This window comes from Bubalus kerabau, chromosome 21 (genome assembly GCF_029407905.1).
Source record: "Bubalus kerabau isolate K-KA32 ecotype Philippines breed swamp buffalo chromosome 21, PCC_UOA_SB_1v2, whole genome shotgun sequence".
NCBI classification, from domain to species: domain Eukaryota; kingdom Metazoa; phylum Chordata; class Mammalia; order Artiodactyla; family Bovidae; genus Bubalus; species Bubalus kerabau.
This window is the reverse complement of record NC_073644.1, coordinates 61403463-61427805: the sequence shown is the minus strand read 5'-3', so window position 1 is coordinate 61427805 and position 24343 is coordinate 61403463. Positions and strand designations below refer to the sequence as shown.

The following is a 24343-nucleotide window of genomic DNA, read 5'->3' as shown; positions in this document are numbered from 1 at the left end:
ATACATAAAACAAGCATTTTAGGCAAAGATCCAGTATATATGGTTGTGTACAATCTGAGGGAGAGTCATCTATTTCCTGAAAGGGCTCATGCCTGTGGATAAAACAGTAAGCATAGCTTACAAATAGGCTGTATCTCTCCCCTCCCCCCCACCGGCTCTTGGAGTGCTTTAATTAGAAAGATACTAAGGTAGATTAAAGTCTTAGCCATGCTCAAATTCCTCCCTTGACCTGGAGGAAACCACAGCCGATGAGAATCTGCTATTAACCAAACACTGTCGAAAGTTTTCTCCAAATACACTAATGAGTTTAAACAGAGCACCTAGGAAGTGACTGCGTTTAAGAGGAAAAAAGTGTGAAAGTGTTAGTCACTCAGTGGTATCCGACTCTGCAACCCCATGGAGTGCAGCCCACCAGCTTCCTCTGTCATGAAATTCAGGCAAGAATACTGGAGTGGGTAGCCATTCCCTTCTCCAGGGGATCTTGACCCAGAGAAGGAAAGTGGGTGTCCTGCAATGCAGGCTAATTCTCTACTATGTGAGCTACCAGGAAGAGGAAAATACCCAATCCCCACCGATGACCTGACTCATCCGTGTTCTTACCTTCTGGGTCAGAGCTTTGCAAGTGTCCAGCACATTGTTTCCATGCAGAAGTGTACCTTTCAGTGCAGGAGCAAGCTAGGCTAATCTTCCAGGTGCAAGTGAAAGACCCTCTGATTTGCCCTTCACACTTGCCCTGGTTAGGTATTTGTGTCCAGGACCCAGTAACCACTGAAACAGCATAGGATTCAAGCAGACCAAAACACAAATCCTTACATAGTCCTGAGAGTCCAGTGAGATAAAATGATGGATCAAAGGATTATTTTTGCTAAATAAAGCATTTTAGGTTTTGCATGTCACTGGATTCAGTTCTCAACAGGATGTTGTCCTCATGGGCTAGAATTTGGAACCACACCACAGTCATATAATCAGTCACCTCCAATTCATTTAATTGAAACAACCCTTGATGAAGCCCTACTGCGATTATAATTTAAACCTTAGAAATGGGAGAGGGATGGATAATGTGAAGGATTCTTCTTTCCCCCTCTGAAATTAGCTTAGTGTACTAATTCAGAAAGTAGTTGGTTGCATCTGATTGCATGCCTCGGTAATCAGAGCCATCTGCCTCTCTGTGCTAAGGAGTTCACCTCTTTAATCCAGCTTAGAGCCCACAAACCACTCCTCGCTATCATTATGCCCTTGAATAGATGAGGCTGCGCAGAGTCCTTTGCTTTTCAACGTGTTGCTATCACTGAAAATACTTGGGGATTTTGTGATTTGTTTGTTTTCTTTTGAGTTTTCTCGGAGTGTTTGGTTTTCTTTCTCTGGGGGCAGACACAATGGCTTTCCTTATGAAAACTATGATAAGTAACCAGGTGAAAAATTTAGGACTCGGTGGTGGGTCTGAAGAAAAAAAAGAAGAAGGAGGAGCGTCTGACTCCGCAGCTGCTCAAGGGATGAGTCGAGAGGAGTATGAGGAGTACCAGAAGCAGATCATCGAGGAAAAGTGAGTGCACGCAGCTCGGGCTCCCTGTTAGAGCAGAAGGCAGCTCCCTGAGCCACGCTGTCCAGCGCCCCCTCCCCCTCCCGCCTTTCAGAGGCCTTGCCTATGCCGTCTCCTCTTAACCTCAGGGAAGTCTGTCCTGCTAAAAAGTGAACCAGTTCCTAGCATCAGCAGCTACTCTGTCTTGTGTGAATGAAAATGAAAAACGCTATAAACAAATCTACATGTCATCCTTAAAAGCAGCTGAAACTTTCTGATCCGGGCACATTTTAATTGACCTCAGTTGTTCAAATGCAAAATTGGGCACCTGAATATTTTTACAGTCATCTGGAAATTCACCCTCTTAGGTGAGTGCAGAAAGCTTTCAAACCGGGAATTCAGACTTTGCGCCTGGAAGGGGGCCTAAAAGAGCATAGAATACAATGTTCTTGAACTTACATGTGTGGGGGGAAAAAAAAAGCCTGGAAAATACAGCATGACAATTATGTCATAAGACTTGGCTTCTCAAAAGACTCTGAATAGATATGCGGACTGCCTATTTTGAAAACTTTAAAAGATGCAGACGAGTAGAACAGTGTTAAGAATGGCCATGTATACCTGTGGCCTAAAATCGGCAGTTGACGTTTTGTCATGCTTGCTTACAGATAATTAGTTGGTTGGAGGATAGATGATTGATTGATAGATAAATAGGTACAGAGAACCATTTTTAAAGTAAATTACAGACGTCCTGATACTTTACCCCTGCATACTTTGCCTATATACCTCCAAAAGATAAGGACATTGTTCTGGCTATATATAAACTGTAATAAAAATAAAACATTAGTAACATTTCAGTTGGGTATTATGGAATGTGAATATTACCAATTTTTAACTACTGAAGACTGATCTTTAAATAAGTGTAGTCTATATTTAATTTTTTAAAGTTTTAAGTAGAATTTAAGAGTTTTAATAATCAAATCAACTGAGCATTGAAGCAATCAGTCTTGAAGTTAAAAGTTAACCATATGTTACAAAAGTGTTGTTTTGTTTTGCCACCGTGGCTGTTTTGCTAATAATTACATAATTGCTTAGGTCTTATTGCTAAAATGATTAAAGGAGAAAGGGTTGATGACCTGGAGGAACCTAAGGAAGCTGAAATCTTCCATTTAGTGGGAACCTTGTCTATTGTATTTTTTCCTGAAAGTGACTGTGGCTTATAAAACTACCTTGAATGTACTGTGCTTGGCTTTGCAGTAAATTTAAGGTCTGGTTTTTTGGGTTTTTTTTTTAATGCAACTGCAAAAATAATGTGGGTGCTAAAATAATACGCAAAAAAAGGCAGCATTCCTTGAATACTGGCCAGTTTTGCCTGTGGTGTGTTAAAAAAAAAAGCGGAAGCAGAAAAATAGCATCAGATGTTCTCAGCTCAAGGGGACCAATAAAAAGAAAATGGTCAGAAATAGAGACTACACATCTGATATTAAAATATCACTTAATGTGTCCCAGTAATAAATCTGGTCACAGATATGACATCTGTTTGATTAACTCATGTCATAGTTTTACTTAATTTTATATCTGGACAGATCAGAAACCAAAATAGTCAAATGGTATCATCAGTCAGTTTACACCAACCACTCAGCTCTGTGTGTGTGTGTGTGTGTGTGTGTGTGTGTGTGTGTGATACGTTTGTTTGATCACCCAATTAAAGCAACAGTAGCAGGACAGTGAGGCGACCTGCTTGCGCGGCAGGAGGCAGGACTTCCAGTCCACTGTGAGTTTCCAAGAGCCTATTGCCTAGAATACAGTACAATGAGGCAGACATCAGGGAACTGTGCTCCGTATTTTGTAATAACCTATAAGGGGAAAGACTCTGAAAAAGATTATATATAAAGGGCTCCCCAGATGGCACAGTGGTAAAGAACCCATCTGCCAGTGGAGGAAACTCAAGAGATGGGTTCGATCCCTGGCTTGGAAAGATCCCCTAGAAGACGAGATGGCACCCCACCCCAGTATTCTTGCCTGGAAAATTCCATGGACAGAGGAGCCTGGTGGGCTATAGTTCATGGGGTCGCAAAAGGGTCAGACACAACTGAGCGCGCGCGCGCACACACACACACACACACACACACACACACGTATATATAAAGCAGAACCACTTTGCTGTGCACCCAAAACTAACACATTGTGAATCAATTGTACTTCAACAGAAAAAAATTTTGAAATGTATAAATTGGAGCAACTATTACAATGAAAAAATCAGGCATCAAAAATGGTTCACACAAGTTATGTCTAGAGACAGCTACACATGTCATGATATATATAATAATTAGAATGAGTATTAGCAAATAAAAGCCTCCTTAACTTGTCCTTATCATTTTAGGAAAGTTGTGGGATTGACTTTACTAATAATAAATCAAATACTACTCAGCAATGCACTCCACGGCACTCGTTTTTACTTTATTTCCATGTTCAGATTCCACCCACACACCGCCCCGCCCCCGCCGCCATATTGGTAACATTAGTACTGAAAGAGGTCTATACCTAAAGAGAATATTTGGAAAGTTCTAAATAAAGCAACCTGTTGATCCCTCCATTTCTCTCCATTATAGGAAAATGTCCCCTTGGTTATGATACAGCAATGGCTATGGCAGCACTTGTAACTGGAACCTGGATGTGCATCACAGGCTTAAGCATAAAAACTAAAATGATACAGCCTCTAGGAAAAAAACAGAATATCTTTGCACCTTGGAAGTAGGCAGAAATTTCCTAAACATAACCCTCACATCAGTGACCATAAAATTTTGAAATGAGGAATTAGACATTATCAAAGTTAAAAACGTGCCCTGCGACTAGAGAAATATTAAAAAGACTTGTACAAAGAAGTTCCTAGTAGCTTCATTCACGAGAGCCCAAACTAGGAAATAATCCAAGTGTTCATCAATAGAATAAATAAACAAATGAGATCTATTCATACAGTAGAATACACTCAGTAATGAAAAGGAACAAACCCCTGGTAAGCAAAACAAGCTGGATAAATCCCCAGTTTTTTTATGCTGAGTGAAAGAAGAATTACACAAAAGAATGCATAGCGTGTGGTTACATGTGTATGAAGTTCTAGAACAGGCAAACCCAACCTATGGTGGGAAAAAGACAGGGATGGCCTCTAGGACTGGGAGCAGGCATCGATCAAGAGCGGGATGAGGGCATTTTCTCAGCTGATAGTGATGTTTTTTACACCTCAATCGAGGTTTGGTTTACACAGTAAAAACAGAAGCAAGAGAAGAGAAAAAAAATGTATGTATGTACACACAGATACATGTGAGATTTATCACAAGGAGCCAATGTTCACGTGGCTGTGGAAGCTGGGAAGTCCCACCGTCCGCCATCTCCAACCCAGGGAAGTCGGCGGTGTGGTTCTCGGAACTGGAGGGTTCTCGGAACTGGAGGGTTCTCGGAGCAAGAGGAGATCGCTGTCTCAGCTCAGCAGGCAGGCAGGCAGGCAGGGGGCCTTTTTGTTGATTCAAAGCCTCCATGGATTCCACGAGCACCCCCCACGCCACACACACACACACACATCGAGTAGGGCCTTCTCTTTCACTCCGTCCACTGTCCACAGACTCCAATGCTCATCTCATCTAGAAACAGCCTCCCAAACACTCTCAGAAATGACGTTTAATCAGGACACCCTGTGTCCCAGTTGAGCTGACACACGAAGTTAACCATCACAGTCCATTTAAGGTCTGTGCATTTAATAGCATGCAACATTTTAATCCAAAAGAAAAGGAGCCCCAATACTTTGGCCACCTGACATGAACAGCCGACTCACTGGAAAAGACCCTGATGCTGGGAGAGATTGAGGGCAGGAGGAGAAGGGGATGACAAAGGATGAGATGGTTGGATGACATCACCAACTCAAGGGACATGAGTTTGAGCAAACTCCGGGAGATGGTGAAGGACAGCCTGGCATGCCACAGCCTATGGGGTTGCAGTTGGACATGACTTAGCTACCGAACAACAGCAAATAAACAGATATGTAACTGGAGTTATGGTATGCATGTTGAAGTGTTTGGGGGAAGAGAGTACTGATGTCAACAACTTTGAAATGCATCAGAAAATATGATGGATGAATGGAGAGAGAAATGGCGAGAGAGGGCTAGGTAAGTGACATTTTCTAGAACGTCTAGGAAGATGCCAGTAGTAGAATATAAATGGTGAATACAGGCGTGGCAGCTGTAAAACTGCTTCAACTTTTCTGTACACTTGGATCTTTTTATAGTAAAATGTTGATGTTGGGGGACATCAGCTTCTGCCCATGCCCCCAGGTCTCTGAGCTCTTCAGCAAGCTCTCTTTCCCTAAATGAGAAGACTGAGTCCAGGGTTCTCTTATGCCTCCTCCAGGCCTGACCTTTTGCAGAGGGAAATGAGTTCAAAGAGTGTCCAAAGCCAGGCCCCAGTGATGAGCAGTTTAATGTGACACCTTCAGAGCCAACCCTTCCTTCAGCCAGGCTTCTGTGTAATGATTCCAGAACTTGGAGTTAAGAAATAGAAATCAACGGAGCCACCTGAAAACAGGATATTTATTTTAAGGCAAATTATGTAGTTCAGGGAGGAGGGCATGGCTACCCATTCTAGCATTCTTGCCTGGAGAATCTCATGGACAGAGGAACCTGATGGGCTACAGTCCACGGGGTCACATAGAGTCGGACACAACTGAGTGACTTAGCATATCATAGCATGTAGTTCAGTGGCAAAGAATCCACCTGCAATGCAGGAGACTCAGGTTGGATCCCTGGGTCGGGAAGATCCCCCTGAGAAGGGAATGGCAACCCACTTCAGTGCTCTTGCCTGGAAAATCCCATGGTCAGACCACAGGATCACAAAGAGTCAGAAATGACTGAGCAAATAACATGCTTCTTGCAAAGATGCTTCACCAGATCTGTTGCAGACATGCCCCCAGGCCTCGTGGGCCGAACCAGGACCAGAGCGTCACTGGGAGTCATGGGCCCTCATTAGATCCCTGGCCGCCCGTCCTCCTCCATGCAGCTGCTTTGTCCTTTCGGGGCAGTCAGCCCTCTGCTCCTCTGAGCTCCAACGTCCTCTGAGCTCACTGTTAACAGATCCAGCCAACGTCCTCTGAGCTCACTGTTAACAGATCCAGCCAAACTGCGAGTCTCTGACTTGCTCTGTTCCCAACCCAAATTCTCAGAGAAGAAATTCCACTTACCCAGCTTGGTCCAGTCCTGTACAGCTAGAGGGCAGGTCCACGTATATAAAGGTTCCTGTTGTCGTTGAGTCGCTCAGTCCTGTCTGACTCTTTGCGACCCCATGGACTGCAGCCCACTAGGCTCCTCTGTCCATGGGATTCCCCAGGCAAGAATACAGGGGTGGGTTTCCATTCCCTTCTCCAGGGGATCTTCTCAACCCAGGGATCAAGCCCACGTCTCCTGCAATGGCAGGTGGATTCTTTACCACTGAGCCACCAGGGAAGCCCATATGTAAAAGCAGCCCCTAGCAATGTGCTTGGGCAGCTAGGAGAGGAGGTGGTTCAAGGGAGCTTCACCGACATCCTCAAAGGTGTTTACTTCTCTCTGGATCATCAAGAACAAGGGAGTCTACTTCCAACAGCAAATCACAAGTCCAATTAGGCCATCCACAGAGCGTTCTGAAAATCCACACCCGACCTTGTGTGAGTGATCCCTTCACCCAGGGAAGGGACGGCCGTACCTAAATTGGGGCTTGACAGGTTGACAGTGAAGGGAAATAGCTTTATATTATATCCCCAAATCCTGTCTGCCTCCAAACGGCGCCCCCGTCCTGGCTGCTGCAGCTCTGTTTAGCTTGCATAAGAATCGCTCAGGCCGTTTGTTAAAAATGTCACCTCTCAATGGTAGGGCCATGATGGAAGCAGGGAGATCATTTAAATGGCCAATGCGGCCTCTAATCAAGTGGCCCAAGTGGTAGAGAAACATGGATAGAGCACGTTTGCTGTTTCCATGGTATGCAGTAAAGGAGACGGCCGCATCTGAGAGGAACCAGATTTAAACAGCGGTGAGAAAAGTGGATCTTCCAGCCAGTGATGTGCCGAGCTGACCCATGGCATCCAGCAGTGACCCATCAAAGTTAATCGCATGTATCTCTCCCCAGTGTCTCCCCAGTATCGGTGACATCAAGTTGATATTACTAGTTTGAAGTCCGCCTCAGTGGAAGTATTGACACCATGGAACCTGGTGGGTGCCTCAGAGCTTCTCTCCCCAGAAAGCTGGTTGTGATACACTAGCCAGTACACCACTACTTTCAGCCCTTTTTGATAATTCGGGACTAGAAACCTATTTTAAAAATCACTGCATACGATACGGTATGAAGATACGAATCACTGCATGAGGTACGGTACAGAGTGATGGACGTTCATAAGGCTGCTATGGTTAGAATGGAAGGAGTGGTTCTGAGAGACACTGAAGAAGCCTGCACGACCTGGTTTATAGATGCTGACAACGGAAAGGGAGGAGCGGATGTTTCTCTCTGGACTAAGGCGCCATTTCCAGAGCACGTCTCTTTGGAAGGGTCACAGAGAGAAATTTTCACAGTTGGATTCCCTGTCATTTATATTTTAAATGTCCCTGTTCAGCTGTTAAGGATTTCAAGTGCTTTTCTTTTTTTTCAATTCCACATTATTGTAGCTCAGAATTCTGATCCCCATTTATTGATGGAATTAAATGAATTGAATAACAACTGAATCTCAAAGTCTCAGTCACTGAGCAGAGATCTGGAGAAGAACATCCTTTAAAACACAAAATTAGATCTCTCACTTTGAGAATCTTGCAGAATCAAGGCAGCATGGGTGGAGACCGAACCTGGCCTTAAAGAGATATGTGGAAAGTCCACGTAAGGGTTTCTAAAAGGGTGTCAGGAAAGGAAATGGAAGGAGATGCCAAGGGTTTGCTCCAGACATTTTTGTTCCATAAAAATAAGTGTTCTGTAGAATTTAAAACTTATGTGCTAAGTACAAATTATTATGTTAAAATAAGCTATGAAGATATATTGTGCAAAATAGGGAACACAGCCAATATGTTAATTATGATCATTATAAATGGAAGATAACCTTTAAAAATTGTGGGGAAAAAAGAGGGAGGAAGAATTCCCTGGCAGTCCAACACTTGGGACTCTGAACTTCCCGTGCAAGGGGCCCAGGTTCGATCCTTGGTTGGGGAACTAAGATTTCGTATGCTGAGTGACACAGCTCAAAAAAAACTTTTTTAAATAAAATAAAAGTCATAAATTGCTATATTGTATATCTGTGACATATAGTATTATACAGCAACTATATTTCAATGTTTTAAATTCTAGAAATAAATAAAACTTACATCCCCAAAGTAATTCTCAACATCCTCTGTTATCAGCTTATACACCTAGCATTTCAGAAGCACTAAATGTGTCAGCCCCTAAAAAATATAATAAAATAAGAAACAAAATGATTTTGAAAACATAGCTTCTCTTCATGATGCGGACAGGCTGGGAAGCTGCCCGTTGGGAAGCGCTCACAGTGACTCTGACACCTGAGCTCCCAGGTGGGGTGAGAGGAGCACAGAGAGGTCAGCTCTGCACCAGGGGTGGTCCCCTGCCTCTCCGGAGCCTCATCAGAGAGAGGTGGCAGGACCGACGTGTCTGGAAATTCGGATCTGTACTCGGTCGTGATCAGTGGGCACTCAGAGGGTGAGGCCCCGTGTCTGGCTCCTCTGAGCAGGCCTGGAGTAGCCAGTGGCCTCACGTCCTCTTAGCCTTTCTTGCCTTCTTTCACTTTCAGGATGGAAAGAGATGCTGCGTTTACACAAAAAAAGGCCGAGAGGGCGTGCCTCAGAGTTCACCTCAGAGAAAAGTACAGACTCCCAAAGGTGAGACTCTTAACACAATAAACATGCAGTCATTTTTTACATAATAAGAAATGCAAAGTGTTGGATTATCAGCAAGGGTCACACTCAGAAGTCTGTGTGTGTGTGTGTGTGTGTATATATTAAAATATAAATATATATATAAATACATATATATTTTATGTCTTAATCATAATCGGGGCTTCACTGGTGGCTCAGCTAGTAAAGCATCCACCTGCAATGCGGGAGACCTGGGTTCAATCCCTGGGTTGGGAAGATCCCCTGAAGAAGGGAAAGGCTGCCCACTCCAGTATTCTGGCCTGGATAGTTCCATGGACTTTATAGTCCATGGGGTTGCAAAGAGTCAGACACGACTGAGTGACTTTCACTTAATCGTAATTGAGGTATTTGATATAGTGAAAAGAGCGTTGAATTAGTTCATAAAAACTAGATTCCAGGCACTTAACCTCTATGAACTTCATTTTCCTCTCAACAAAATGGAGTAATACCTGTTTATGTAAATATATTTAAGGACTATAGAATATCTGTATATACACAATGAGAATAACCGTCATCACAGCTGACATTTCCTGAGCTCTTCTAAGTGCCAGGCCCTGCTCTTAAGTTCTTTGCATAGATAAATTCATTCAGTCCTCACCACAGTCTTATAAGGTGGGTTCTTAGAGGAAACAGAAAGAGTGACTACCGTCCTGCTAAGGGACATGCATACATACACACACATACACACACATACACAGACACACACACACACACACACACCATCAGCTGGTTGTGTGTCTTCCAGAAAGACGGGGTATTTTAAGTATATATACATATATATTTGTTGTTATTGAGGATATATTTTTGACAACTGTTTTGTGGTTTGGTGAGGATGTAAGGAGAACTGGGTTTGAATCCTGGCTCTGACATCAGCAATCTCAGATGGCTTCTTAATACATCTCAGCCTCCTTTTCCTCGTCTATAACATGAGGGCAGCGACACGTACTTCCTGACACGTACTTTCTTCGTCTGAAATCATCAGACAAATCAAGTGCCTGACTAGTGGAAAGAGCTCCGTGGGTGATCGCTCTTACTGCTGTTATTATCTCTACACACAAAAGCCTTATTTCTTGATAATAACAAGGGTGAGTCATTGAGGTGAGTCAACAACACAAGAACTGCAGGTCTCTAAACCGAAAACAGTAGGGCTTCCTGGGGGCTCAGACAGTAAATAAAGAACCTGCCTGCAGTGCGGGAGAGCCAATTTCGACCCCTGGGTCAGGAAGAGCCCCTGGAGAAGGAAATGGCAACGCACTCCCGTGTTCTTGCCTGGAAAATCCCATGGATGGAGGAGCCTGGCAGGCTACAGTCCGTGGGGTTGCAAAGAGTCACGACTGAGCAACTTCACTTTCTTTCACTTAAACTGAAAATATCTGCCCTTTGATTGTTTTTTTAATGGTGAGCTGGTGGTCTTGCTCACCCAAATCCTCAGGGGTGGACAACCTCCTTTGCAAAATGGGTTTGATGCTCTTCAGAGAAAAAAATAATTCCTAGATCTCTAAGCTTGGTTTGTTTCTTTGGCACAAGAGCCTTTCCAACAGAAACTATGGAAAAAGGGGAGAATTAGAGCCACGTAATATATAGATCCGTATCCTCCCTGGAGTGACAGTGACTTTATTCAGCATAGGCTGCCTGCCTGCCAAGTCGCTTCAGTCATGTCCAACTCTTTGCCACCCTGTAGCCCACCAGGCTCCTCTGTCCATTCTCCAGGCAAGAATACTGGAGTGGGTTGCCATGCCCTCCTCCAGAGGATCTTCCTGACCCAGGTATTGAACCTACGAAGCTTATGTCTTCTCCACTGGCAAACAGGTTTGTTAACGCTAGCACCACATCTAACTATTGCTCCCCGAAGCCACCGAGAGGAGGCAGGACCACAAGCAGTCGATACACTATGAACAGCAGAGCCCGTAACTTAGTTGCCTGGGTTACTAATGCCCGTGAACCCATTTTTCTATAGCTGGTTCAAATGCACAACAGATATGAGACCCCCTCCTGATTTTTTCATAGACCCTGAAAGAGACCTTCGAGTTTGTCTAAGAGTCCAAGCCATGGCCTCACTTCAGACGTGAGAAGACTGCAGCCAAGGTGGGGGTGGGGTGGGGGGGCTCAGCGGCTTTGCAAAACCCCACAGCTGTGGAGTGACAGAACCAGGATTGGATCTCGGGCCTCTCAGCCCTGAAAAAGAGCATCCTACCCACAAAGGGATTTGAACACAGCTCCACCTGGTCTCAAGGTCTCTGCTCTTTCCACTCTTCGCATTTGAGGCGTTCTGAAAGCTTTAGAGCTGTCTGGAGTTCCATGTGATTTAAAACTGCCCTGCCCCTTCTGGGACAGCGTGGCCTGCTCCTATTTCAGCGAAGCATCTCAGAATCTGTCCTCCAGAGATGCGGGCCCGTCGCTTTCCCTGCTGCTCTGTCAGCTGATGCTTGACAGGAGACCGTGAGCACAGGCAAAACTCCGGTACAACCTGAGTAAACAGCGGCAGCGTCTCCTGAAAGCGCTCCCACGTCACCCTGCGCCGTGGACTTTACTTCCAGGTGGGGGCTCCCTAAGGGCGCCCATGTGTCACAGCTTTGTGTGTGTGTTAGTCGCTCAGCCGTGTCCAACTATAGCCTGCCAGGCTCCTCTGTCCATGATTCTCCAGGCAAGAACACTGGAGTGTGTTGCCATTTCCTTCTCCAGGGGATCTTCCCGACCCAGGGATCGAACCCAGGTCTCCTGCATTGCAGGCAGATGCTTTCCTTCTGAGCTACTAGGAAAGCCCATGGCTGGATGGTGTCAAAATGGATTCTACACCTGATGCTTCAAGAATTTGCCCCAATAACACAACGGCCTGCTCTTTTGGTCAGCACCTGGAAATTCTATCTAACCTCAGGTGCACTGTTCATAAAAATGGTAATTAGGACTTCCCTGGTGGGGCAGTGGATAAGAATCTGCCTGCCGGTGCACAGAGCGGAGAAGATCCCACATGCTGTGGACTCAACGAGAGAAGGCACAGCAAGGAGAAGCCCGCCCACGGCAGCAAAGAGCAGCTCCTGTTGCCGTAGCTAGAGAACATCCTTGCGAAGCATCGAAGACCTAACACAGCCCAAAATAAACAAACAAAATAAATACATTTTGAAAGCAGTAATTAATAGGAAGAATGCCATCAAAGATCGGCCGGGTCGTATTCCGTTCAGTCCAGGTCTCCCTAGCCATGAGTGACACCCCTGCCTCCACGCAGGCCTTGGGCTTGGAGGGCAGCCCGCCATGCCCCCTCCTCCTTGAGAGGCCGTCACAGGCTCCCGACGCTGGCGCGGGGGGCAGGAACCTGGGTCCTTCCGGCCTCCCGGGGTCCCCAGCCGCAGCCGCAGAGCGATGCCCCCAGGCCGCCCCAGCAGAATAGCCCCTCGGTGAGTCTCAGTTCTTCCCTGGGGACTGCGTGCTCTAGGAGGGTCAGTGCGGGTGGCCAGGAGCGACTTCCAGAGGGGGGCTTGTTTTTTGCAGTGCACTCTGTTGATATTAAGGATCGCACAGCACACGCTGCTCTGCAGTGGCCGCTGTGCTGGCAGGCATGGGAAGGACGCTGGGCCCTGCTGGGTCGCTGGGTGGGGGGCAGGAAGGGGCCACACCTTCGAGGGCCGTGGGTGGGCATGGTAGGGAGCTGAGCCGCTGTCTCCGCAGCCACCGGGATGCTGGCCGAGAAATCTTGAAACGGCTGGCTGTCATTGAGGAAGCGTTGAAGGAATTGGAATTTTCAGCTGCGAGAGGAGACGACTTTGAGGAAACGATGGCCATGGGGGAGAGTCATTTCCCAGGCCTTAAGTCTTTGCATCAAGTCAGCCTCTTGAGGGGGGCTGCAGGCTCGTATGGAACCATCCATAGGTTAGCTCATAGGGCTTCCTCTGATTATTCAGAAGAATCTGCATAGCGGACCCTTTAGAAAGAACCTTCTGAGAACCACACAGGAATATAGGTGGTGGGTTTTCCTCTCCTAGATGTCCCCATAAGGAGCCCTGGAAAGCCAGGCAGTGCCCGTGGGTGTCACTGAAGTGGGGAAAGGCGATGGCCTTGGTGCTGTGTATGGTGAACCGGAGGGGAAGGGATGAGGGGCCGGCATGTCAGGACTGGGCCCTCGCGGCAGCCCAGACCCGCTAAGGGAGGCCTGGGCCAGCGCGGGGACAGAACAACAGGTTCTCGAGTCGTTGCCCACAGCCCTTCATGGGGCTTGCCATCCTGATTACTGCGCTAATGAGAACCTGAGACAGGAACACAGCAGCCTAACACGTCTAAACAGTGCTGGCCAGAGAGTGCGGCTCACCAGGGCCTTACCCGGCTCCTGAGCACAACCTTCCCTCCCCTCGGGGTTTGCAGAACCCTCAGTCCAGGGCCGTCTCATAAAATCCATGTTGGGTAAACAGCCGGACTAACAGTATTAACAGCCCACAGGGGGTTGGACATGCTCACCGGGTCCTCCCCGCTAACGAGGGGGGACCCCTGGGGGCCTCATTCACGGTTCCCCGGGGTCACTCCCAGCGGTTACATAACCAGCAGGAGGCCGTCCTGGGCCCGAACCCTCGCCCAGGCCCAACGAGAGCAGATTTGAGGGAAATGTCTTCCCAGGAGCTGTCGGGTCTGATGAGGATAACTCCGTCACATTCTGGAATTAGAACTGTATTTTTGAAAGAAATCATTTGGCCAGTGTTTGCTGCAAAAAAGAGTTCTAGTCGACTGCTGACCGGGGGAAGGGAAATTCGGTCTCTGAGAGGAGCAGTGGAGTCCTGACGCCCGCCAAACCGCACACGCCTCCCTTCCGGGTTTTCTGCTCATCGTCAGCACAGCCTCGTTGGTCAGACCCTCATCTTCTGATGACCCCTGTCTATTGCGGTCATCGCAGGAGTCAAATGAGCGCGGTCATCAAATCGCAATAACCGGACATGTATGTAGAAGAGTATATTCGCTGTGTCCCCACCCTCAAAAGCCTCCCCACCACCCCCATCTCATCCCCCTACTCCAGGTCATCACAGAACATTCATGTCCATGCGTTCGTTGGTTTCCTCTGCTTTTCAAATGCCAGGTTGTTAGGGGACTTCAGCTGCCTGAAGTAACCCACGACCTCATATTAGACTTGGGTCCTGTTTCACCCAGTGTCCTGCCTGGGTCTTCAGTGCTTTCTCCCCACTGGCCTCTCCATTGTAAAGGAGGTCAAGTCTCTCCAACTAAAGCAAACAGCACTTTGAGTGAACGTGGCTTTCTAGGCATCTTCCTAAATGAGCGGTTCCCGCTGCTCTGCCGAAGCCTTCCTCCTGAAGATGCTCTGAGGTCAGTCTCGCTGCAGTAGACGGTCCTGCTGTTCCGTCCGGGCCCTCTTCCTGGAGCGGTCCTTCCCAGGGCAAAGCCTTCCTCACCCCGTCTCGCTCAGCGCTTCCTCCCTGAAGCCCTCTCTCTCTCAGCCTCTCAGCACCACCCTCCTCATTCTGCTCCATAACCTGTCTCTCCTCTCTTTCCAGGGCTACCTCCCTGGTCTGCCCCCAGGTTTCTGAATATCCCCGGGTGCTCCCCCCACCGTCTTCTCTTTGTCCCTCACGCTGTCACACTCTCCCCAAATGGCAGCATCTCCCGTGGCCTTCAGCTGCTACCTAGATGTGTGCTGCTGACCCTCCAGCCTCTACCTCCTTCCTACACCTTCTCCCTAAAGGTCACCATCGCATCCACCTCTCCTCGGGCACCTCCAGCTCAGACCCAGAAAGACACTGGTCCCTCTCAGCCCTGCTCCTGCAGGATCCACCTCCACCAGGGCCCCCAACCCACACCGCCCCCAGGCTCACCCTCCAGGTCCCTCCTCCTCCAGCCCCGCACAGAGAGATCAGCAGGCGACAGCCGTTCCACCCCCTGCTGCTGCTGCTGCTGCTAAGTCGCTTCAGTCGTGTCCGACTCTGTGTGACCCCATGGACTGCAGCCCACCAGGCTCCTCCGTCCATGGGATTTTCCAGGCAAGAACACTGGAGTGGGGTGCCATTGCCTTCTCCGCATTCCACCTCCTAATCATTCTCAACTCCTCCCCAAGTGCAGGGCTTAGCACTTCTCAGCAACTTGACTACAATACCTCTTGTGTATGCATTAAGTCTCTTCAGTTGTGTCCAACTCTGCGAGCCCATGGACTGTAGCCCACCAGGCTCCTCTGTCCATGGGATTCTCTAGGCAAGAACACTGGAGTGGGTTGCCATTTACAATACCTCTTAAGTAGTTTTTTGATTGTGTCTTGCTCCCCTCAAAATTGCAGAGTGAGGTTTCCAAGATGCAAACAGATTCTGTTCTTCCCCTTTTTAAAAAAAAAAAAAAAAAGGCTTACCATGATTTTTTAGAGTAGCGTCCAGCCTCCTGGCCTGCACACCTTGAGTTCTTCCCAGCTGCCCAGCCTCACCTCTTGGGGCCCCTCACCTGGACTAGCTCCTCCTCCCACCTCACGTCCCCTACACCCTGCTCCCTGTGACCCCTTTCCTTCCTGGAAGACGTTGCTCTACTGCTGCTTCTTCCAGAACCTTCCATGACCTCCCCCCTCTCCCAGTCCCCTGTGCTCCCATAGCGCCTGAGTGCATGTCTCGCCTGCCATCTTTCTACTCTGAATCCTCTCACCTGCTGGACTGTGTGCTTCTTAACAAAGCGGCTGAGGTTTCTGTCTTTGTCATCAGGGCCTTGCACGGTGTCTGACATGGAGAGGCTGCACACAGACACACACGTGCACACACACACGCACACACATATGCACATACAACACAGACACACACACACACATATGCACATACTACACAGAGACATACACACACACATATGCACATACTACACAGAGACATACACACACACATATGCACATACTACACAGAGACATACACACACACACACACATGCACGCACCTACTGCACACACAGAGACACACATACTACACAGAGAGACACACATGCACACACATACATATGCACATAGTACACAGAGACATACACACACACACATGCACCTACTGCACACACACAGACGTACATACATATGCACATACTACACAGAGACATACACACACACGCATACATATGCACATACTACACAGAGACATACACACACACACACATACATATGCACATACTACACAGAGACATACACACACACACACGCACCTACTGCACACACAGAGACACACACACATATGCACATACTACACACAGAGACACACATGCACACACGTGCACACACTACACACAGAGACACACACATACATATGCACACAGTACACAGAGACACACATACATACACATGTACTGCACACAGAGAGACACACATACATGTGCACATACCACACACACATGCACACAGACACACGCACCTATCACACAGATATACATAGACACACACATAAACACCCCCCCAACAAAAGTCTTGCTGAATGATCAATGTTAGTCGGGAAAAAAGAAAAACAAAAGCACACCCAAAGAACGAAGTATCAAAATCAGCAGAAGGGATCCATCTGCCACAAGAGTTAAATTACAATCAGTTTTCATGAAAAGAACAAGACATTATGATTCCTTATAAAATACAAAGATTACTTTAGCTCATAATTAGGATGTCATATTTTCTCAGGCAGAGGAAGTCATAAATAAAGCCACGAGGTTTTTTTTCCCCTAAAAACAAAGGTGCCCCCCCTTTCCTAGCCAATTCAAAATGTATATGTAAGTCAAGCCAAATTAATAAGAGAAAACAGCTCCACAATGAGCGCTAATCCTATTAACAGAATTGTCAATCTAGGTTAGTCATTGAAAAATAATGTCGGGCCCCCCGCGGAGCCGGAGCTTTCGTTACACCTGGTGTTTGTCTGCAGTATTAAGGGCATCGCTCACTCTGAACAAAGACAAGACAGAAGAAAATCTAGCAGGAAGGCTTCTTTCAACATTCTACATTGAGAGCACAAGCTGCCTCTTAAAGGCAGAGACGATTCTGTGACCCTCTCTCTGCCTGCCTTCTTCAGACCAGGCGCCCTTCGGGCTGCCCTGCAGGGTCCCAGGCACTAAAACACCCGCTTCGAGCAGCTCTTTCCGGCAGCAGCTCGGAGGCCCTCCGGGGCCCGCTAGGGGCCGTCCCTTCCCGCTCCTCCCCTGCTGCCCCGGTTCTGTTTGCTGCTTCTGCTCCTGCCCTGGGAAGGTCCTCGGGGACCTGGGAAGGGGGGAATTGGCCATCGGCTTTGCATGTGCCACCTTCTCACTTACCCCTCATGGCCACCCTGGAAGGGAGGGAGGCCTCATTTCCCCTGCTTGGATAAGAACAGCAGCTCAGAGAGGGTGCCGGGATTCCCGAGGTCACACAGCCGGTAAATGGCAAGACCCCAAGGCGATCTGACTCACCAGCTGGGTTTTCCTACCAGACCCAGCAGCAGGGCTGGGCTCTCCTTCCCTAACAAGCAGAAGGACATCGCGCAAGCCTCTTCACCTCCCAGGACCTCAGTTTCCACATCTGTAGAGGAGAGGCTTGGATAAGTTCCTCTAGGAACGTCTCGAGTGCCCCTGGAAAGTCTGCACGCAGGAGAGCAGCATGAGATGCACACAGTGGGGGAAGTCTCGCACCTCGCGAAGCCCCTGTGTGCACTCGCTCAGTCAGCATCAGAAACTGGCAGCACTTTTCAGAGTCACAGCCTCTGCCTCGCTCCTTCGGGAACTAAAGAGGGAAAGACCATGCGGTGTAGCAGAAGCTGACGCTAGCAAGCCCTGACAGGGTCTCAACCTCTCACGCATTAGAATCACCCAGGAAGCTTCTAATTTTTAAAAAGTTTTAAAAACACACACACTTTTTTTTTTTTGAGGTGGACCATCTTTTAAAGTCTTTATTGAATTTGTTACAATATTGTTTCTGTTTTCTGTTTTGGTGGTGAGGCATGGAGAATCTTAATTCCCCAACCAGGGGTTGAACTGGCATTCCGTGCATTGGAAGGTGAGCTCTTAACCACTGGACTGCCAGGGAAGTCCCGGGAAAGCTTTTTAAAAATTCTGTTGCCTGGATCCCTGCCACAGATTGTGCCTATGTGCATGCTCAGCCGTGTCCAGCTCTTTTGCGACCCCATGGGCTGCAGCCCACCTGGCTCCTCTGTCCGTGGGATTTTCCCGGACAAGAATACTGGAGTGTGTTGCCATTTCCTCCTCCAAGGGATCTTCTCGACCCAGGGATCAAAGCTGTGCCTCTTGCTTGGCAGGTAGATTCTTTACCACTGAGCCACTGGCGAACTCCAAAATCAGATCTTATTGTTGATGTTGTTGGATTGCTCAGTCATGTCCGACTCTTTGGGACCCCGTGGACTGCAGCACACCAGACTCCCCTGTCCTTCACATCTCCTGGAGTTTGCTCACAGTCACATCTATATCATTCTGGTGCGTGCCTGCACATCAGGCTTGACTGGCTGGACTCAACTTTTTGGTGATATAATCATGTGAAATAGTTGATCATCGTATTTCCATTTTGATACCAGATGAGGACCAGTTCACCAAGATGAGGAAGAAGGAAGTCTGAATCCAGGATCATGCTTACCCTTCAGTGAAAGGTCAGAACCAGTCAGAGGAGTAACAAGGGCAGGAGGCGGTGCTATTTAAATAATGGGGCATTCAGCCCTGGCAATTAAGATTATAAATCTGGTTAAAAGGCAAGAGATTACGACTGATTGTGGTCAGCCAGCCTAAAAATAATTAGTTCTTAACTGCATTAAACAATATCCCATATTGATGAGATTTCTAGAAACGAGACGACTTCTGAAACAGGACCCTGAGGAATGAAGGCAGCCTGTGCGTTCCTCTGTATATGCTAGCTCACGTGGCGCCCTTCTCATTCATTCATTCACTCGTTCATTCACCTGCCAGGGGTTCTCAGCATCAGACTCCCGCTCCTGTCCTGGGGCTGGTTCGTGTCCGCTGTACCTGCACTTGGGCTCATGGCGTGTCGTGAAGCATGGACGCCTTTCCTAGATGCATGCATTCTGTCAAAATATTCCTGGCGTTCCCAACCTGGAGCAGCAAAGTCAGGACAAGACACCCACTGCTTGGATTGCAGAGGAGTCCCTCTCAGCAGGGCAGTTTGTCGTGCAAGGGGAGGCAATCCCAGGGTCGTGTATGAGTCCCATGTGGGTGAGTGCACGCCCAGTCTCTCAGTCGGGTCCGACTCTTTGCGACTCCATGGACTGTAGCCCCAGTGTAACCCTCCAGGCTCCTCTGTTCATGGAATTTTCCAAGCAAGAATACCGGTGGTGGTGGTGGTTTAGTTGCTAAGTCGTGTCTGACTCTTCGTGACCCCGTGGACTGTAGCCCACCAGGCTCCTCTCTCCATGAGATTCTCCAGGCAAGAGTACTGGAGTGGTTGCCGTTTCTTTCCCCAGGGAAACTTCCCAACCCAGGGATTGAACCCAGGTCTCCTGTGTCTCTTACTGCACTGGCAGGTGGATTCTTCCCCACTGAGCATGCGTGTGACCTGGGCGGGTGCCACTTCCTCCTCTGGGGGGGATCTTCCCGACCCAGGGATGAACCGTGTCTCTCGCGTCAGTAGGCAGGCTCTTTACCAGTATCTGGGAAGCCCCAGGCTGGGAACCATATACATGAGGCTCCCGTGGATGGGTGGGAACAGGGGTTGGGGGGCAGACAGAAGTGCAGGTCACAAGCCGGGCACCTCGGTCAGTCTTCACCCTCTGTGCCCCACGTGCATTAGGTTGGGCCTGACAAGAGGTGAGGGGAGCTGGGCGCTCTGGGTCATTTTCTCCCAGAATTGTGTCTAGTGCTGAAAGGGAAATGAACAGGCCCAGTTTGCTAGGAAAGCCGAGGCTCTGGAGTGAAGGTAGGTAGGGGCACTCCCAGGCCAGAGGTGAGGGGCGGGAGAGTGAGGCCTCCTTCTGATGGGATGAGCACCGTGTGCAGGGCCAAAGCCTTTCAGGGCAATTCAGCTCCCCCACCCCCGGCTTTACCTCTGAGGGTCATTACATTTAGGAATAGCCATCTTTAACTGCTTAATACATTCCAAATTATTCAGTCATCATTTAATTTATCTTCTATAGAATTATGAAAGTTATGTCGGTTCATCACCCAGTCGTGAGTGGCTCTTTTCGACCCAATGGATTGTAGCCCACCCAGTTCCCCCATGCATGGGATTCTCCAGGCAAGAACAGTGGAGCTGGGTTGCCATTCCCTTCTCCAGGGCATTTTCCCGATCCAGGGATCGAACCCTGGTCTCCTGCACTGCAGGCAGATTCTTTACCATCTGAGCTAGCAAGGAGGCAAATAACATAAACCCAATTTATAAATAAGGAAATAAGTTCAGAGAAGGGGTATTAGGTGCCCAAGGTCACACAGCCTGTATGTGGTGGAGGTAACCTTCACACTCAGGTGTCTGATCTTCAAGCCAACCGTTGACCTCTAGGCAGCCCCTTTGGGAGTGGGAACGTAAACACATCAGTAGCTACGAAACAGAGCTTGTTTACAGTCAAGAGGGCCTGCACGTTCAATCGTCGTCCCTGACAACAGGCTCCTGGAGTCTTGTCTGTGACGACATGCCAGATACTTGCTGGGTTCCGAGACTTAGAGATGAGTGAGTTACAGCCCCCTGTCTTCAAGAGAGGTAGGGTGGGGCTTCTTAAACTTTGACAAGCAGCAGAATCACCAGGAGGGCTCACTAAACCACAGACGGCTCAGCCAGGCCCCACGGCTTCTGAATCAGCAGGTCAGGGAGAGGGCCAAGAACCCTTGTGTCTAACAAGGTTCTGGGGGATGCCGCTGCGGCCAGCCTCGGGAGCCCACTTTGAGAACTGCTAGGGTAGATGTTGTGGCGACCCAGATCCCCTCTGTGAGTCGGGGGGCACAGTGGACCCTCTTAGCTCTTCCTTCCCTGGGTCAGGGAAAGTGAAAGTGAAAGTCACTCAGTCATGTCTGACTCTTTTCAACCCCATGGACTATACAGTCCATGGAATTCTCCAGCCCAGAAGACTGGAGTGGGGAGCCTTTCCCTTCTCCAGGGGATCGTCCCAACCCAGGGATGGAACCCAGGCCTCCCTCATTGCAGGCTGATTCTTTACCAGCTGAGCCACAAGGGCCAGGGGAAGGAGGTGAAAATAAACCCGAGTCGGTCTGCAGCTGCACTCTGAGCAGGCTGGAGAACAGGGGTTGGGGAGCGCCCTCCTGAGGGCATCGGGCCGCTCAGGGCACCAGTGGACTGGCCCCCTGGCCCCGCCAGCCGCCTATTCCCCCAGCCTGTCCAGGTTCCAACCTGGTGACAAGCACAGAGAACTTCTTACCACCTGGAGGGGTGTAGATGCTGAAATTCCCAGGAATGCCTTTACAGATTCTATGTTTTATTTCAAGTGGGCAGGGGCCCGGCATGGCACTTAGGTAAGCTGAGAATTCAGGCTGCCCCCTGCTTTTCCCCCCCCTTCCTGCAAAAAATGCCCAGAGGACCGTCCACAAGGGAGGCACCCTCGAGGGCAGGTGAATACAAAATAAATAGAAACGGAGGCTTGGCCGGGAGCCCCTGGGGATTAACTAACTAATTAATCCCCACACCAGTTTGACGAGGAACTAATTGATCTGTTAAGCGCTTTGAGGGGCCAAGGCCTGGCCAAGTGCACGGGAAGCTTCTGTCACCTGGGAAGCCGACACTGAGAGCCGTCCTCCCAGGCTGTCCAGGGAGAGTCAGGGCAAGGGATGTGCCCCCTGAAAGCCTCTTTCCCCTTGGCATCAGAAGTCTGCATTCCAAGGAGCAGGGAGAAAGCACAGGAGTAAACATGGAGCGGGAGCTCTGGGGAGGGCGGGGCAGGTAACCCAGAAGTTCCGTGTTAGAAGATGAGCCTCCAAGCTCCATGACCATGTGTGTGTCTCTGTTAGTCGCTCAGTCGTGTCCATCTCTTTGTGACCCATGGACTGTAGCCCACCAGGCTCCTCTGTCCATGGAATTCTCCAGACAAGAATACTGGAGAGGGTTGCCATTTCCTTCTCCAGGGCATCTTCCCGACCCGGCGATCAAACCTGGGTCTCCTGCATTGGCAGGTGGATTCTTTATCGTCTGAGCCACCGAGGAAGCCCCTTTTGATCTTCTGTGTCCCCCAAAGCCCAGTTTGCCCCATGTTACAACCTGATCTCAGAAAATTATATCTGAGAGCAGCCATCTAAGAAAAGAAAGGACCCTTGCCTTTCGCAGAAAAATATGTTCTGTAGATTCTTCTTTGTTATAGAACAAAGGGCTCAGCAGCCTAAGAGTAAAGACAAATTCAGAGACCAGGCAGCAGGAACTAAGAGGCTCAGAACAGCCATGCCTAGGACCACGGGAGAAAATTGTAAGGCCGTTGCAGTGAACAAGGCTAGCCCGGGGGTGCTGCGTTGGAGTCCTGGTGTGAACGATTCACTCAATAAACAGGTGGTGTGTGCCAGACTTGTTTCTAGGCGTCAAGGATGTAAAGCTGAATTTGAGCCGCTTCTGTATCTGGTAGAAGGGAGGGAAGGGGTGATGGTTAACCAGGAGTTGCCCCTAAAGAGTGATGGCTGGATGGAGAGAGCCTGGTCTGGCCCTATGAGCCCAACAGCCCCCTACCCCAGAGTGGGCTCAGCTTGGGCCACTGAGTCACAGTCTGGGGCTGATGGAAAACAAAGCATGCAGAGCAGCCCTAAGGCAGAGTTGGTCAAGCTTTTCGGGTATCAGCAGGACAGACAGGGAGTCTGAAAATGCAGATTGCTGGACCCCAGCCTGGAGTTTCTGATCCAGTAGGTCTGGGGTAATTTGAGAACTTGTGCTTCTAACACATTCCCAAATGATGCCAATACTGCCTGGTACAGGGACCACGCTTTCATGTTTTTAATTAATTAGCTAATTTTGGCTGTGCTCGGCCTCCCCATCTGTGTGTGGGTTTCCTCTAGTTGTGGCGAGTGGGGCTCCTCTTCCTTGTGGTGTGATGGCTTCTCACTGCGGGGCCATGTCTTGTTGTGGGCTCTACAGAAAGGGGTTGGTAGTCAGGACACACGCGTGGGCTCTTCCCAGACCAGAGTGCCCTGCATTGGCAGGCCAATTCTTAACCCCTGGACCTCCAAAGAAGCTCCTCACACTTTGAGAACCACAGTGCTAGAAGCTTCTGAGAGCCAAGTGCAGAGAGATGCAGCATCTCAGCTGGGACGTCCGGCCTCCGCAGCTGGTACCAGACCCAGGTTCTGCTGCGAGATGGCCAAGTGTGTCGTTCCCGGCATCCCTTCTCAGCAGACCTCCAGCTCCCTGCTGCGGCCAGGGTCGGTTGGTTGGTTGGTTTTAGAAGGGTTTTTCCTCTATCTCCGTGTTTGTTTTTCTGCACAGAGTGAGATGGATGAGAACCAGATCCAGATGGCTGGAGACGATGTGGATTTGCCCGAAGACCTCCGGAAAATGGTAGATGAAGATCAAGAAGAGGAAGAAGACAAGGATTCTATCCTTAGGCAGCTACAGAACCTTCAGAACATGGACTTGGACGCCATCAAAGAGAAAGCCCAGGCCACCTTCTCGGAAATCAAGCAGACGGCCGAGCAGAAGTGCGCTGTGATGTGAGGCGGGCGGGCACCGAGGAGGCCCAGTCAAGGCGGAAGCGACCGCTCTCCTGCGCGGCGCTTCCAACAGCATCGACGTTAGCGTAGTGAACGGTTAAGAAAACCGTGAGGAAACTCGCAGCCAACACGTAGAGGACACCTCGGTTGCTCTAAACGTTCCGGTAGCGCCCCTGGCAGCAGGAATCACGCTGTCCTTTTAGTTGTGAATCTGACGAAGCCTGAGCTTTTCAGCCGTGAATGAGGCAGAACACACGTCTGCCTAACGGTCTGTAGGACGGCCAGGAAGAAACAAAAGCAAACGGTGTTTCATCTCCGACTTTCTGCAGACAGGACAAGGTCCTGACTCTGTCCA

At 48.9% G+C, this 24343-nt stretch overlaps 1 protein-coding gene across 1 annotated transcript; it reads left to right on the top strand.

Moving 5' to 3' along the window:
* The first annotated feature begins 1169 nt into the window (after positions 1-1169).
* Positions 1170-23992, top strand: CPLX4 (complexin 4). The gene is made up of 3 exons (XM_055559194.1): positions 1170-1543; positions 9321-9408; positions 23765-23992. The coding sequence occupies exons 1-3, from the start codon at positions 1377-1379 to the stop codon at positions 23990-23992; spliced, it is 483 nt and encodes a 160-aa protein (XP_055415169.1). The 5' UTR covers positions 1170-1376.
* The last annotated feature ends 351 nt before the right edge of the window (positions 23993-24343 follow it).

What these genes read in the sequence shown, in the direction of transcription:
- CPLX4 (XM_055559194.1), top strand. Translation starts at nt 1,377, where the DNA reads ATGGCTTTCCTTATGAAAACTATGATAAGTAACCAGGTGAAAAATTTA. An exon ending in AAGCAGATCATCGAGGAAAA is followed by an intron (nt 1,544 to 9,320) that starts GTGAGTGCACGC and finishes TTTCACTTTCAG; the next exon opens with GATGGAAAGAGATGCTGCGT. An exon ending in AAAAGTACAGACTCCCAAAG is followed by an intron (nt 9,409 to 23,764) that starts GTGAGACTCTTA and finishes TTTTCTGCACAG; the next exon opens with AGTGAGATGGATGAGAACCA.